Source organism: Ctenocephalides felis, unplaced genomic scaffold, assembly GCF_003426905.1.
Source record: "Ctenocephalides felis isolate EL2017-DRISC unplaced genomic scaffold, ASM342690v1 CF-g0.4_SCAFFOLD_01886, whole genome shotgun sequence".
In the NCBI taxonomy this organism is placed as follows: Eukaryota; Metazoa; Arthropoda; class Insecta; order Siphonaptera; family Pulicidae; genus Ctenocephalides; species Ctenocephalides felis.
In genome coordinates this window covers 41,585,698-41,601,906 of record NW_020538040.1, presented here as the reverse complement: position 1 = coordinate 41,601,906, position 16,209 = coordinate 41,585,698, and the positions used below count along the sequence as shown (strand labels likewise).

The following is a 16,209-nucleotide window of genomic DNA, read 5'->3' as shown; positions in this document are numbered from 1 at the left end:
ATATGTGTGTGTGTGTGTATATGTATATAGATATAAATATACAAGTTATGAATTAGCAAACAATATTATAAAACTGTATAAAGCCGATTGGCGTATAAATAAATAAATAAATAAATAAATATATTCGGGTGGGTAATCTTCGCTAAACCATTAATATTAATACATAATTTAAATGACTAACTACAAATAATTTACTATCATAATACACCCACATTAGTTTTATGTTAGGCAAATTATTGTTACAACCGACGAAATTTTTCATATTTTCATTTTACCATTAACATTTATCCTGAAAACCTTTCCTCGCTCAATGCTCTAATCTAATAATTATAATCTAATCTAGAATTTTGCTCGTATCTCAGAGCAAGAAGCTCGCTTCTTTGGCGGCTTGTATCTACGAGCACTTGTATGTCAGGTCGCTTGTAAGTCGGAGTGCCACTACTGCATATATATTTCAAATTAATATTTTCTATATTTGCTCTATTACAAAATTGTAATAATTCATCACACTGTGATGATACATCTCAAATTAGCACAATACCCTATAAGACTTAAGTTCTGATAGCTGTTCAAATTAATAAAAAAAATCAATGTTGTATTCATTGAGTCAGTCGGTTAAAGTTACCTTGTTAATAAATAATATGTTCTCATAAATTATTACTATCCATCTCCATCTTGTCTCTGGAGAGTACTGAATGCCGTTACCCTACTAAGGGGTTAATAATTATTAAATACTGTCCGCCCGATTTGGCTTTCACATAGGGGATATAAATGAGAGTCTATGAGTATATATATTTCTCTAATTATAATGGCAATTCGATAATGTATTGTATTTTATTGCGTTCATGACTAAAAGCCATGTTAAAATTTGGCGAATGGCCATCGATGACGATCGAACTCCAAATAAAGTCCGATTGTCAACAAATGTCCAATTTAAAAATAAGTTACAGACAACATTAAAGAAATAAGTTACATTCTTGGGGAATATGGCGCGAGTTATAGAATATTCCAAGTTTAAATTCCCATTGTGTGTAAGCAATAGTGATATCTATTTTCACTTAAAAATATAGATGAGAGATATGTTTTCAAGTGAGCTCAGCCCTCCAGAGGGCTAAGTAACAAGTTTGAAGTATCTAATTTTAGCAAATCTATTCGAGTTGGTTTTTTAATTATTAGTACAATGCCATTACTGCATGTTTCACTTTTCATTTTTAAGTAACTATATATTTTTCTTGGGCTCGCCCGTAGGTAAGCGGTTAAGAGCGACGGGACTTGTTTCAGAGGTCCCGGGTTCGATACCCACTTCGAGCAGCCTGTTGTCAGGCAGCAGTGACAACGATTTTCACTTGAAAATATAGATATCAATATGTTTCCATGTGAAAATAGCCCTTAATCCGGCATTGCTGCACCAATAAAATGTCAGCCCTATTAGATTAATTTTAATAATAAAATCATCAAATATGGATGGATTAACCATTGGCTTACCATCTAAAAATACTAAGTAAGGAGAAGTTTCAGCCCAACAGCTCATAGGACGTAAGGTTCTGATTGCTGTTCAAAAATGAATATATATATATATATATATATATATATATATATATATATATATATTTCTTACGATTAGTTTGCACAGTATAAATGAGAACCGTGTTTATAAAAGTATTCATGAATATTTACACATGTTAACATACAATAATGCCAACAAAGTATCGTTTTACAGTTTCGACTGAACGAATATTAAATAATGAAATATTTTATTATAATATAATATATATTTAAAAACAAATCGTTTTATTACATAGTCATAGTCAATTATGAAAAACAAAAAATATATTTTATATATGTAGGCGATAATTAAAATATACTTATCTTCTTATTTATTTCCTAAATATGAACGGTAAAAAATTTTGCCTATTTTTTTTAAATAGTCTACACATGTAGTTCAGTTTGTTCAAATTGACAGTACATATGAAATTCATCAAATTTTGGAAGACTCGTTGCAAGGACTATGATCAAAATTAGTTCTTTGGCTGTTTCAGTTGCCAAATGCAACGCTTTATCTAATTGCAAACTAATATTTTAAAACACCTTGTTTACGAATTCTGCAACGGCAATTAAGTCACTACTCAAATCAGTGATGGCGTTTTAAAATTGCTAATGAATTTTCTATTCATATCTACACTTTTCAATATGTTGTAAGTACGCTATGGGCAATTTAATAAAATGATATGCTTTAAATTGATATTTAGATTTTTTCATAAACATTAAAAATAAACAAAGCAAGAATATAACAAAATAAAATTCTATTAGGAGACCTAACTTTGGCAGATTTTCTAGCGCCAAATTATAAATTGTTCAAGTGATTGGAACGCATAAAACTTTGGCACACATTTGTTTTTTTCGCGATTGGTAGTTCAAAGAAAATCGTTTCATAAAAATATCTTCGAGAAGCCTTGGACGGAAAATCCGCTTGTTCTCGGCTTGCATCATCGTTTTCAAGTAGCGGTAAAAACAGTCCAATAATTCGCTAATTCGGGGAATTTGTGCCAAATTTGTAAATTATTTACAAACTTAATTCGATTTTATCATTTTTGCCTTATCATATGATTAGAATAGGAGACCATACGAAATGACACATGGAGTTTAATTTATAGCTGTGCGTTCATTGTTTGTCATTTTTTGACGATCAGGCTGATCCGGCGTTTGATATAAATTTTGGCCAGCATTACTCTTATATATTGTATCTTTTATTTTCAAAGTCAAATAAATAATTAGTAGCTTCGTTTAAAATCGTTTTCAGTTGCTTGAATTTGCTATAAGATTTATTTATTATAATTTAGATTTTTTTAACCACTAATTCATATGATTGTGCGTGCGAAAGCTTATAAATGTTGAAAGTTCAGCTCATTGCACGTCCATGGGCATTCTTCATTTTGCTAAAGCAATAACAATAATTCGCTTAAGGCTAATTGTTACGAATTAAATCGTCATGAATGTAATACTAATACTGTAATGATATTTGAAATGTTAAAATGATTGACATGATGTACGGAATTGCTAATCCCTTTTCAATTTATATACTTGCTACTTACTTGTTAGGTGAAATTAGTATTTTATTTTCAATATTATTTACAAATTATTACTCGCTGAAGTTTAGTTATTGCTATTGAATGGAAGATTTAGTTTTAGCAGTCTCAAAATTTATTAGATAACTCTGTGAAAATCATTTGTCTTCTATTTAAATCATTTTGTCTAAATCTTGTTGTCATGAGTTCGCGTAATAGCCATCACATGCGAGTTAAGTAAACACTCGGTTTACATAAAGATTTTTTGGCTGCTCGAGGTAAATGCACACACACATTAATTTTCGTTTATTTTTTTATATTCCAAGTATTTGTTTTTGGCATCATTAGTACTATTTTGTGATTTTTCAAAAATTTAATTTGTGACATGTATATTTTTTAGTATATCGTTCTCTATTTGTATTCTTTTTTACTTTAACATTTATCAATTATATGGCATATACTGCAAATCAAAAATCAATTTGTGCTTGATTTGCAGTATAATAGGTTGTCAAATATCTCCCTTCCGCTTTTTTGCTCTTGGTTTATAATACAAAAAGGCGGAAGGGAGATATTTGACAACCTAATATTTGCAGTATATTTGACGGGAATTGATTCATTCCCGTGTTGCTTGTCTAAATTATAATATTTTTGAATTTATATTTGATTAAAATGAGATTTAATAAGCATCACCATTTTATAAATTCGCTTCTGAATCTTGTCTTTCGGTTATCCCGTCTTATCCCGTGCCAAAAAATCAAACCTCTACTACGTACATCTTTTTCCTACGGGTTATAAATATTCGCGAGTATGACCATTGAGCAAAATGATAATGCGAAAGCAAACTTCTCTATCAATAGCATTTTGTGATCAGCACTGAACACACGCGTATCTAGTGCACCATTAAATTTTGTTTATTTATATTTAATAGATAGTTGACAATTTCTATTAGTATTTTGAAATTTTGGTGTTGATTAGACACCAAAATTCTTGTTTCAAAAGTGGTTTTCGAAATAATTTTCACGAAAAAACGCACCATTCACATCCTGGACTTGATTTTCATGCATCAAAAACATCGTCCACCATAAAGTGTCAGTGTGTTTTATTTTGACTGGATTTAGTAAGTTATGATAAAAGTTTAACAATGAATAAAATACATAAAATTAGTGGATTAGTATAATTTAATACATTTGTGTATAATTCGATTCATTGACGTATATAGTATGGCTTGTTTAGATTTCACATTTGATGGTTTTCATGAATAATAATTTCTAATTAATCAAAAGTGACAATATGAAAATATTCACATAATACATACTGTTTTTTTATTTTTCGAAAAATTTCAAGTGGTATCATAGTTACTTCAAATTGTACCTGCATAAACTGATTTAACCTGTGATATGATCTGTACTCAGATACACAAACTGGGAAAATTGATGTGTTAAAATTCTATGGAAGTTCGCAAAGTGTGTTAGTGAAAGTTGCAACGTGTATTGTATTTGTAAAAGGCTCAATTTCTTTCAACATTTTCGTCATCGCACATACTCATACTAATAATGCAAACTTTATTTTATACTATAAATTTAAATGTATTAAATAAACTATTTTTCGCTGACGTAACGATTCGAGAACAAATAAACAATTAAATTGTGATACATTGATAAATGAAACAAAGTAAAATTCTTTTCAGTATATATGTGTTACAATACTTAATAATAATACTTTTAAGCATAGTGAGTTATCGAAATTATTGCATAGCTAAATATAATAATCATTCATTTTGCGTTTTAAGTGATTCTAAGTTTGACGCTCATAAAATTTAAAGGAATTTCTTAAATGTTTGTAGTAGTACGTAATATCTAGCGCACTCTTTTATAGAAATATTTATTTTTAAATATAGGTTTTAATCAGCGAATTTTTATTATAGATGGTTAGAGTGAATTATTTGTTGTCTGCCATAAATTTTGTTTAGAGTTCAAAAAGTTTGTGTTGAATATTATTGTGTACGTTTTTAATATAACAAATATTTATTCGGTCCTTCCTGTGAATATCACGAAAATTCGTTTGGATTAATCCTGAAAATTTATAAAATTTCGCCTGCAGTAAATCTGTTATTTTATAAAATAACATGATAGTTGACATTTGAATGTCTCAATTGCAGGTTCCTTCGCCCGTTGCCCTGCGATACATGGAGTTCCAGTTGGACAGCGCGGAATACTGCCAAGCCCAGCACAAATAGAGGCTTTATTCCTGTTTCGGCTCTGCACACTGTGTGGCCGGAGTTAGTAATCGACGAAGTGTGAGGTAAATCCTTTAGAGTTCTATCTTTTCTAAAAACTTTATTGATTTTATTAAAAAAAATTTATTTTAATAATTTTCAAAACAAAAAAACGTAGAACACGTTGGTGATTTTTGTTTTGTTTTGAAAAATCTAAAATATTTTATTTCATTCGAGATGATTTTTTTCAAATACGATTTTTAGATTCACGATTTAACAAAAATCTTTTTTTTTACAAAAACATGTTTGTGGAATTCATCCGATCCATATGAGTATTCACGTAAATAAGATTCAACAAATTTTGATTGCGAGAAACAGAATTAAATAACGTGTCTAATTAAGGTAAAATTGTGACATCTATTTTGTTTTGTTTTCAATAGTTAAAGCATGATGTAATGTAAAAACAATTGAGATCTTGAAAAATTAAGTAGTAAAATGACATAAACGACAAATTTTTAGGTAGACATTTAAAGAATGTAATAAATTTATAAAAAAACAATTTTGAAGAAAGTTTATTAATAGTGGAGTGGCGAAAGCAATCCTATTTGAAGGCGCAACAAGTGTATCATTGTTCATGGCTTGTAAGCAAATGGTGATATTTTTCGGTATAGAGTAAAATTTTAGTTTTTGGCACTTCATTTATATTTTCTGTACTTTATCAACCCTTTTGCTACGGAGAGCGTTTTCCGCAGGAATGTCGCTGCTGTACAGAACAGAGTGGACCAGGCACGATATATTTTAACAAATTTCTATCATTATCAATGAAAATGCGTTGAAACTTAAAAATTACGCTTCTATAATAACTTAACAATAAAAGTTAGAATTGCCGGTAATTTAATAAGTAGTGATTAATCTTGAAACAATGACGGATACATAACATGTCGTCCATGAACGACACTCGTACTCGAGAGAATGTCTTTTATGGACGACATTCGAAAGGGTTAATCAAGAAAATCTTTTCTTACTTTGCTTACGAGCAGGATAACTGATAATTCGACATTAGTCACGGTGCAAATAGACTTTACTACTTTAAACTGTTTACTTTAAATTTAATTTCTGCTATTGATTTTAGAATTTGACATAATTAATATAAATATAACAATTAAAAACCCTATTTTATTTCTAGTTAGTGAACAATTTTATTTTTTTTTTGTTTCAGGCAGTTCATCACCTTCATTACGTTATACATATATTTACATATAACGTTTTATATGTGCATATATTTATATAGGGATATATTTGTAACACGCATATCAAAGAAAGAAAACATCGCGTTACCAACAACGAATATTTAAGTAAAAGATAATTGTATAAAACTTTAAAAGTCTGATTTTATTTATAATTTACATATACAAATATATATATCTATATAAATATAACTGTATAAAGATATATGAAAAAATTTAGAAACTAAATGATTTCGGAGTCCCTTCGAATGTGAATTTAAATATTTTAATCGACGTTTAGATCAAGTTTATTCCGCAAAATTGAAAATAATCATATATTTGAGATTAAAAAAGAGCTCAAGTTTCACAAATTGTTATATTAAGAAGTTTTTGTGTCGGGTTCTTGGTAACTTTGGTTAAAGAGACAGTTTTCTTTTGTGTGAAGTGTTTTTCGGTTCATATTATCATTTTCCTGTTTGATATAAATGAACAACATGCGTCAGAAGGACATCAGACCTGCTCCGGCTCGTATCGAGTATAAAGGAATGAAATTTTTGATAACTGACCGTCCGTCCGATCATAACATTCACAATTATATCAATGAACTGAAAAAGAATAAGGTTTTGATCGTGGTTCGAGTGTGCGAGCCGAGCTACAAGACGGACGAACTGTCCGCTCAGGGAATCCTTGTCAAAGATCTGGCCTTCGAAGATGGCACCTTCCCACCCACCACCATAGTTGATGAATGGTTCTTAACACTTAAACAAAGGTAATTTTTTTATGTTAGATTAACATTCTTCTGTACTTATATAGTTGACCAACGTAGTTAACACTTTGTTGGCCGGCTACTGGTATCTCTATATTTTTACACCAGAAGATTATAAGCGAGAGAAACAGCTTGTGTTAACAGAGAAAATGGTAATGAGCGATGGTAAAAAAGCTCATTACTAGTTTCTTCGTGATTTGATCGTGACCAGTCAACAAAGTGTTAACTACCTAATTGTTCCTACTCTTGAAATTGAATGTGTACATCAGACATTATAAATTAATTAGTATATAGTATTAGTAATAATATTATTGCATTTCTGTACTTTGAACTTACAAGTTAATAATGCTTCAGATCAGCATGTGGGTTCGAATACAATTTAGGGCTGATTAGAAACTACATGCAAAAGTTAATAATTTTGAATTTTTTCGACTTTCATAAACTTTGTTTTTTAATAGCACATAATCCAAATTTTTTATTATTAATATAAATTAGTGCTAAATCAGTTTTATATAAAGCAACAGATCCGGATCAATTTTGGCAATTTGGTCCTACAGATGAATAACCTGCAAAATATATACATTTTTTCATTACTTTCAAAGATGAAAAGTTTGTGTTGAAATAAGTTCGGAAATGCAATATAAATATTATCCTTTGGAAATTGCTCAAGTAATTTTCTGTAATAGTTAAAACGGGGCAATTAGATTTCATTTTTATATAATTATATCACATTATATTGTTATTGTAATTTTCGTTTGCGAAACCAGTTGCTAAAAGCGTTTGTGTGAATTTTGGCTTTGTAGGTTATATCTATTAAAGGTTTTTCCACGGGTAATATAGATCTTTTGTTTGTTTATAAAATACTCTATACTTACAAAAAATACCATACTTGATACTTTCCGAAGTAATAAGTCATATATATTTCATACAGATCACAATTCAATTTTCATATTCATCTCTTACAAACTTGATAATTATCTTACAACCTGTCGCAAAATATTAGATTATGCAATGTCCAAATGATCACGCTACAAAACACTAATTAACGATAATTTCCAACATATAATATAAATTAGTATTCATGCTAACATTGAAGAAGCTGCAGAACGTGTAATGCACACAATTTCTAATATCATATGAAAAACCTTTCGAATCGCAATTCAAGCAAACATATTCCCCAACCGTGTCATCAATCATAAATATCATGATCCGTGAATAAAAATATGAACTTATCAGTCATTATCATTTATCACTAGAACATACCAATACCAATACGCATCGAAACATAATCTGGCAAACATTAACTGATGAAATTTCTTTCCACAATGAGCAATGGTAAAAGGGTTACTGCCCAAACAAATAAATAAATTCTCAAAATCTCGTATAAAAAATACCAATACACAATATGGCTTTAAGCAAGTACGTTTAATCTTGCATCCTCGTTAAATCTTACAATTAGTGACTCGCTTGCCAAATTATATTTTACATACACAGGGTACCTAATTGGCTCATGCATTAAAGGATTTTTTTTATTGATAACCTTTTTTTTACCACGAATAACACATACACAGGACCAGTGGCGTCGGAACCGTGCGGGCTGGGTGGGCTTGACGAGCCTCAAATTGCTAAAAAAAAAAAAAAACAAGACCACACAGGCCCGCGAGCCCACCCATCAAAAATTAGCTTCCGACGCCACTGCACAGGACATTATAAAGAGCAAAATACCCTGAAGAGTAAGATATGGGCATCATAGACGCATTTTTTTTTTTTTATTTTTAGTGATAATCGTTTATCGATCATTCTATGCGGAAAACTGAATTATAATTAAATTATAAATGATGAATTGTACCGCCAAAATAATGAATGGAGACTGATAAACATTTGCAGGTCACGTTTTCAGTATCTGTGGTCAATATGCATTAAACTACATCTTTATCAATTAAATTCCATATGCTTCTAATCAGTTAATTGTGATACTGTTTCAAGTGATATTATTTTTATTATAAAACCTCTTTGAAAAATCTAACTAATGTATTCATAAATATCTTGCGTTATGTTTTGTGTTATTTTCAAAAACTTCAGGAAACGGGCTGATTGTATTTCGCCATGTGTAGATATTACACGAATGTTCGAAAAAGTTTGAGACAACCATTATTTTGTGTATAAAATGACTCTCAGTATTCTTTACCCTGAGACCTTTCTCCTTCATTTGACTGAGAAAGTCAAAATATCATAATATAGCAATATAGCAAAGCAATTTCAAATTCATTTTTAATATTAAAAAACAATTTTAATTTTTTTTCACATAGCTATCAAGATGATCCTGACGCTTGTGTGGCTGTTCATTGTGTGGCTGGTTTGGGCCGAGCGCCCGTATTAGTAGCTTTGGCTCTGATTGAATTGGGCCTAAAATATGAAGAAGCTGTTGAAATGATTCGAGAGTAAGTATATTTCAATTAGTAATTAACATACAATATTAGATTTAAGAAGGCAGATAATTATTTATACTACAATAGATATTTTTATTGATACGTGCTGAAAGTAATTTATCTTCATAGAAGTGCAATGAATATTATATTTGTCGTTATATATTAATAATTTATTAACAATTATATAAACATGTTAATTAATTTCAGCAAAACAATTACAATTTTAAATTTATATACTCATGATTCGAAAAATTACACGACAGGGCTTTCCAGCATTTACTAACCTTTTCGTTACGAGGGCAGAAGTGACTCACCCGTACGAGGCAGCAAGTCGCCCATGTATGTTATGACATAATTCAAGATTTTCCAATCATTATCAATAATTATATTTAAGAACTAAAAATTGCCCTCTTAAAGCACTAGATCTACGTATTACCTAAGTTTATAAAATAGGTTTTAATTGATTGTGTATGGGTATACGCATATAGACGACATGCAGTGCGTTGATTCTCGATCAAGAGTTATCACGTTGAGTTAATTATTGAGAATTCTAATGTTATAGAATTTTTTAGATATTTAAAAATGTGTTTTGGTAATTTTTAAGTACATTTTCATTGATAATGATTGGAAAATGTTGTCGTGCCTAAACCATGCAGTATCGTTATACTGGGCGGCTCGCTGTTCTTTACAACAGTATCACTCCTACGGAAAACAGTACAGTAGCGAAAGGGTTAATTAAATAATAGCTTAATAATTTTTCAAGACTATTAATATAAAAAATGAATTTATGACTTAAAAATAATTAAGATACGGTTGTAAGAGAAGGAATTAAAATTTTCAAACTTATTATAGTTAACTTAATTTTATTGCCGTGTTTTTATTACTAATGGCTTTATAACGTTTATAACGTTGGTGAACAGATTAATATACGAAATTTTTACCGCGCTCAAACTTTCAAAACCCATTAAAGATGCATGTGTTGAAAGAATTCCTTCTGAATGTTTCATAACGCAGCAGAATTAGTTCTGTTTCAACAACCATCATTGGCGCAGTTATTACATATGGGGCTTGTGGCAAATTCTTTTCGTGGTGCGCTGTCAGTAAAAAATCGTCACGTTGTACTTGATTTAATTTTAATACTTTTAGGGATTTTTCAATCACACTTTATACGTATATGTCCCACTGCGGCCATACGCCTTCTCTCTTATAGCAATATTTTGGCTTAGAGGAGTGAGCTTTATGCGATTTTTGAAAGGCCGTAAAAATAAGGCAAACAATATTTTTACTATTTTCATTTCTTTTTACAAGTTATTAATTAAGTAATATTTTGAGACTTTAGAAGAAAATAAATAGTCATAAAGTTTTAATTTTAGAAGGTTTTGAATTGTAGTGTCTTAAAAAATTTCCACCTGATTTCAGCACTCTAAATACTTTCAATAAAAAAATGTAATCTTTAAAAAAAAATCGCTGTTGTATGAACCACGGATAAATTAAAATAATGTTTTTTCACAAATTAATGATATAAAAAAAATATATTTTATTTTATGTCTATAGAGAAGGATTTGTAAAAATTTTAAGTAAATCGGTACAGTGGAGTTTGAGAAATCATGAGAAAAATGGAAAAATAAAGTTTTAGGGCGTCCATTAATCACGTGAACGAGTTTTTAAGGATTTTTGGAACCCCTCTCTCCCTTGGTGATACATGGTGATATTCAAAACTAGCCCCTGCCCCGCCACTAAACATCACATGTATTTTTAGTAACGTGAAAAAACACGTGATATCTTACTATACCCTCCCTCCCGCGCACGATATTTTGTGATTTTTTGTAAACCCCCCCTCCCCCTAAAAACCTCACGTGATTAATGGACGCCCCCTTTCGAGGAAAACGCGTTTAAAGTTTCACAGAGGAACGAAACAGAAAACGATTATTATAGCATATCGCCGAAAATATTTCAAATTTTGAAAAATACTTCTGCACACATATTTTAGATTAGTTTAAACTTCGATAATATAAAAAAAACTATTTTTTTTTTAATTTTATACCAGAATTTTTTGATTGAATGAAGAACAATTATCCTCGTATAATTTTATAATCGTTATAATTATGAATTATAATAATCGTTATATATTTTTTCAGCAAACGTCGAGGAGCCATCAACGCGAAACAGCTATCATTTTTAGAAAAATACCGACCAAAATCCAGGTTGAAATTTAAAAATGGACACAAGAATTCGTGCTGTGTGCAATAAATTCTAATAAAACAGTAATTATCGAAAAATCCAGTTATATCAGCAGCTTTCTGCAAAAAGTTTGTAATGCTATGTTTAAATTTAAATTGTAATATCACGGACATGACAACATCAGAAAATTCTTGATCTACATTCATTTATCGGGAGGACTCGAATCGACGCAGCGAACATCGCGCCCGTTTCTCTTGTATTCGATTTGTTCTTACGTTGTTGTTGCTTTTCTTGTAATCGGGCATAAATGCTTCGGTGATCAGTAACGGGCGCGTTGTTGCTCACGAGTTTCTCAATAAGTCGAATCGGATCCTTAGTCTTACTCATTGCTATTTGAAAGCAAATTACATCTAAGATTTTGCAATAGCAATCCTTTGACCATAGCTGACAATTGGACTTAAAACTGTGGACTTAATTTTATGCATAATTTTAATAATTAATAAAATAGAACATAGGTTTTAATACATTTTGTACTTAAGTTTATGGTGTAACCACAAATGAGTGAAAACTGCATTCTAAATACTAAGCAGTCACTGAAATAGATTTTTTGATATTGACATAAACATGTTAGTTGTGAATTACATTGTCAGAAAATTTAGATAAAAAAAACTTTTGATTAATCAATAACAAATATCTATTGACAAACTTTTGATTAGTGTTAAGTGATTAACATTATACTTTTTAAAATTGTTTTAAAAGCTTTTATGAGCAGTTTTGTATAATTTATAGTGCAATTAGTTGCTTATTTTTTAATTTTATTTCCATTTGTCAGATTTGTGTTAAACCAGATGCCACAACAGTGTTCAGCATATGTGCTATGTTAGTCAAATTTCGGGCTCTTTATTAATTTTAAATATCTGATTAAAACAAACAAAAAAATCTGAATATATATATATATATAGGTAATTATCTCTAGTATATGTCAAATGTGAAAATACATTATTCTGATTGAAATATAATTGTAACATTTTTGCTGTAATTGTTGTTCAATCCTTTAATGAAAATACTATTATTGCATACTTTCATTTTTTTTGTGATTTCTATTGTGACTAAAATATTTCAGTAAAACTTCTAATTTGTTTTTAAATAGGGTTTACTTCAAATATTTTATAACTTCATCAATACATTTATTGTTATTAATCATCATACTTTTTAATTGTAAATAAAAAATCTAATCTTGATGGGCATGTCCCGATTACCAAAATCATATTTTTGTTCAGTTTAGTTCATAAAATTTAGCGAGTTTTTACTCGATCTTCTATTTTATTAAGAACTATCTTTAGGAAACATTTCAGGAGAGACAATGATATTAAAATGATGCATGTATGCATTACATATCAAAAAACAAAATGAGGCCAAGTTTATTGAATATTTATTAACTTTTAAAATTAGCAGTAACTGGGCAGAAAAACATAAATATGATACAGTATAGATTATCTATTACTGATTGCTGTATCAATAGGGTGCTACGTTATATATTGCGTGTTTTAGTTTTCAAGAATTTATTGTGCTGCAGCATGTGTAGGACAAATAGGCATTTTAGGATGAGATAAATGGGCTCAATTTTCAACAAAACGTTCTTTGATTTTGCCATGCCAACAATAGCAATGAAACAACCAGAAACAACTCATAGCAAGTACATAATACTTCCTGATAAATTTTCAAAATTAAGAAAATCTCAAAATCTTAATTTTCCGCCTGCGCGGGAACGCGTTAATGCCCCTTGCATCCAGGCGGCAACGTTTACATCTTTTGGCTGGTGTCGGGCGGTAGTACGCGAAACTAAAAGCTGCTAATATATCCTCCAATTCGTGAATCTTTGCACCAAAATACAAAGAAAAAATGATCAAAAAGGCGACGTATCAGCATTTAGTCAAATGTGTTTATGTGAAACTATCATCAAGCAAAAGCATTTTCATACAAATTGTGCTTCGAATCGACGGATTTTACCAGGAGAGCAGTCACAGCTAAAATTGAAATCTCGCTGGTATTGCCCAAGGCCGTCTGGTGAAATGTCAAAGGTAATTATTTTAAATATTGTAATAATAGTTGTAAGTACCATTATGCCTTAAGGCAAGTTTCATTAACTTTCTTCTTATTGATAATCAATTTAATCAATAAGGATTGAGTTTTAGCTATTTAGGTAAAATGCTCAACTGTTTATTCTTAGAATCGCTCAAGCCTACGGCAAAATTCTAAACTTCGATGAATTTTTATTCAATTGCTTATCGTATACCTATAATATTTTAGCATGTTATTTCAGACTACGAAGTCTATCGTTGTTGGTAAAACGAGGGCTAAAAATGGTACACTTTTCTGTTAATTACAAAGAAACAGCTTGGTCGATCGTCACGCAAAACTGATCAACGCTAGTCCTTATCGAGATTCATCAAATGGTCTTAAAACTTTTGGAATCGGACCTGCCGTTTTTTTGAAAACGCCTGTAAAAAATCGGCTCACACATATACACACGCATGCACACACACTTTTCCAAATTCGATCTTATTCGTTTCAGAATGATTTGAAACGTCCAGAAAACATAAGTATAAGCGAAGTATAAGCGAAGTTAATTAAAAATACTGTTAATTAAAATTAAATAAAGTTAATTAAAAATATTGTTTTCGGATAATTTTATTAAGCTGCTGATGATTTCAAAATTTAGATATTTGTGAACAATATGTTGAAAAGAATACATTAATATGAGGCCGATAGTCGGGCATTTCGTTTGTTTTTTCGAAAATGTGCTTTTCTAGCAAAAAAAAATATGGGAGAGTAATATAATAATATTTGTTATTTAATTTAACTGGTCAATACAGAGATAGATAGATACACTTTGGTCTGATCGTCCGCTTATCGATCTTTTTATGTGTTGCTTGATCAATTATCGCCTGGATGATCGACCATTTATTGAACAATACAAAATGGGAAAATTTAATAACTTCTTCGAAGAAGTTTGTTTTCTCGAAAAAATCCGATTTGCTATTTTATGTTTTTTCGACGTTTCAAGTCATTCTGAATCGAATTATCGAATAAAAATTTGTAAAAAATATATTTCGTGTGTGTGTGTGTATATTAACCGATATCTGATCTTTCGACGACGTTTTCTAAAAAAAACGGCTGAACCGATTTAAAAACTTTAAAAGCCATTGGATGTAACTCGATAAGGACTAGCGTTTGTTTTGTGCGACGATCGGCCAAGCCGCTTCTTTGTAATTCACAGAAAAGTGTAAAATTTTTCGTCCATATTTTAGCCGACGATCTTGGAGCGATTTTGAAAATTAAAAAACTGTTCAAAGATATTAGAAGATAGGTAGCGTGTTTTCGTGTTGATTACTTTTTGGCAAAGATCGTCCAGACCGTTTCTTCCAAATCCAAATTAAATGTCCAAAGCATTTTGTTCGACAATTTTGATGAAACTTTATATGACAATAGATTTTATCTAAACATATTAGTGATTCTAATCAGAATTCTATGCCGTTCATGATTCTAATCCAGGGCTTCTTAAACTTTTGCTTTTGCGACCCCATTTAAGATTGCGAGCTTTTTTGACGACCCCACACATATAAAAAAAAAATAATATTTTTAGATGATTTATTTATTGGTAAAAATATCCATATACAGATACATATGAAAATGTACAGTACTGTATTTTCATATACAGATACATATGAAAATATACAGTTTTATAATTTGTTGTAAAACATACAAATACCTAGACGTGATGTTACGAAATGATGATAATTGCAATTGAAAACTCTTGCAACCCCAGAATTTTTTTACGCGCCCCTATTTGGGGTTGCGACTCATAGTTTAAGAAGCCCTGTTTTAATCTATGCCTTTCATGATTTTTACTGATTACAGTTGACGTCTATACTTAAAATACATTTTAAGTTTAAGGAACTCGAAATGAATGAAATAAAATGTGTTAAATAAATTAATTTAATGTATTCTTGAAATATAAATGCATATACTTGTATTATCTGAGCAAGTGCAATTAATATTACAATTAAAACTAGTTGTGTGTGGCATCGTGCTTTAAGGCAAGTTTCTGGATCTTCCCGTACCGTAACGAAATGTTCGAAAAATATTAAATATTTTCATATAGATTATTATAAAAACTGTAACATTGTCTAATATTTATAAGAGTAATGTAAACTGAATTACAAAGTTAAAATTATTTATTTAAAGTACATAAGTGAGCTTTAGAATTTTAGCCAAAATTAAAATCAAAATCTGAATTATTTTCGATATACAAAAAAATTGAAAT

General features: G+C 30.0%; 3 protein-coding genes across 3 annotated transcripts in view; 2 read left to right on the top strand and 1 right to left on the bottom strand.

Moving 5' to 3' along the window:
• The window catches only part of LOC113374975 (protein snail-like), a 7,080-nt gene extending 1,779 nt beyond the window's left edge, over positions 1 to 5,301 (top strand). The window contains exon 4 of the mRNA XM_026614929.1: positions 5,224 to 5,301. Within this exon, the coding sequence (XP_026470714.1) occupies positions 5,224 to 5,301 (78 nt within the window). The remainder of the gene's footprint in view (positions 1 to 5,223) is intronic.
• LOC113374978 (protein tyrosine phosphatase type IVA 3-like) overlaps positions 1 to 16,209 on the bottom strand; it is a 137,030-nt gene that overhangs the window by 43,186 nt on the left and 77,635 nt on the right. The window lies entirely within an intron of this gene.
• On the top strand, positions 4,005 to 12,808 carry LOC113378395 (protein tyrosine phosphatase type IVA 1). The gene is made up of 5 exons (XM_026618924.1): positions 4,005 to 4,182; positions 5,224 to 5,366; positions 6,500 to 7,275; positions 9,582 to 9,713; positions 11,840 to 12,808. Exons 3-5 carry the CDS (start codon positions 6,992 to 6,994, stop codon positions 11,949 to 11,951), a joined length of 528 nt encoding a protein of 175 aa, XP_026474709.1. The 5' UTR covers positions 4,005 to 4,182; positions 5,224 to 5,366; positions 6,500 to 6,991; the 3' UTR covers positions 11,952 to 12,808.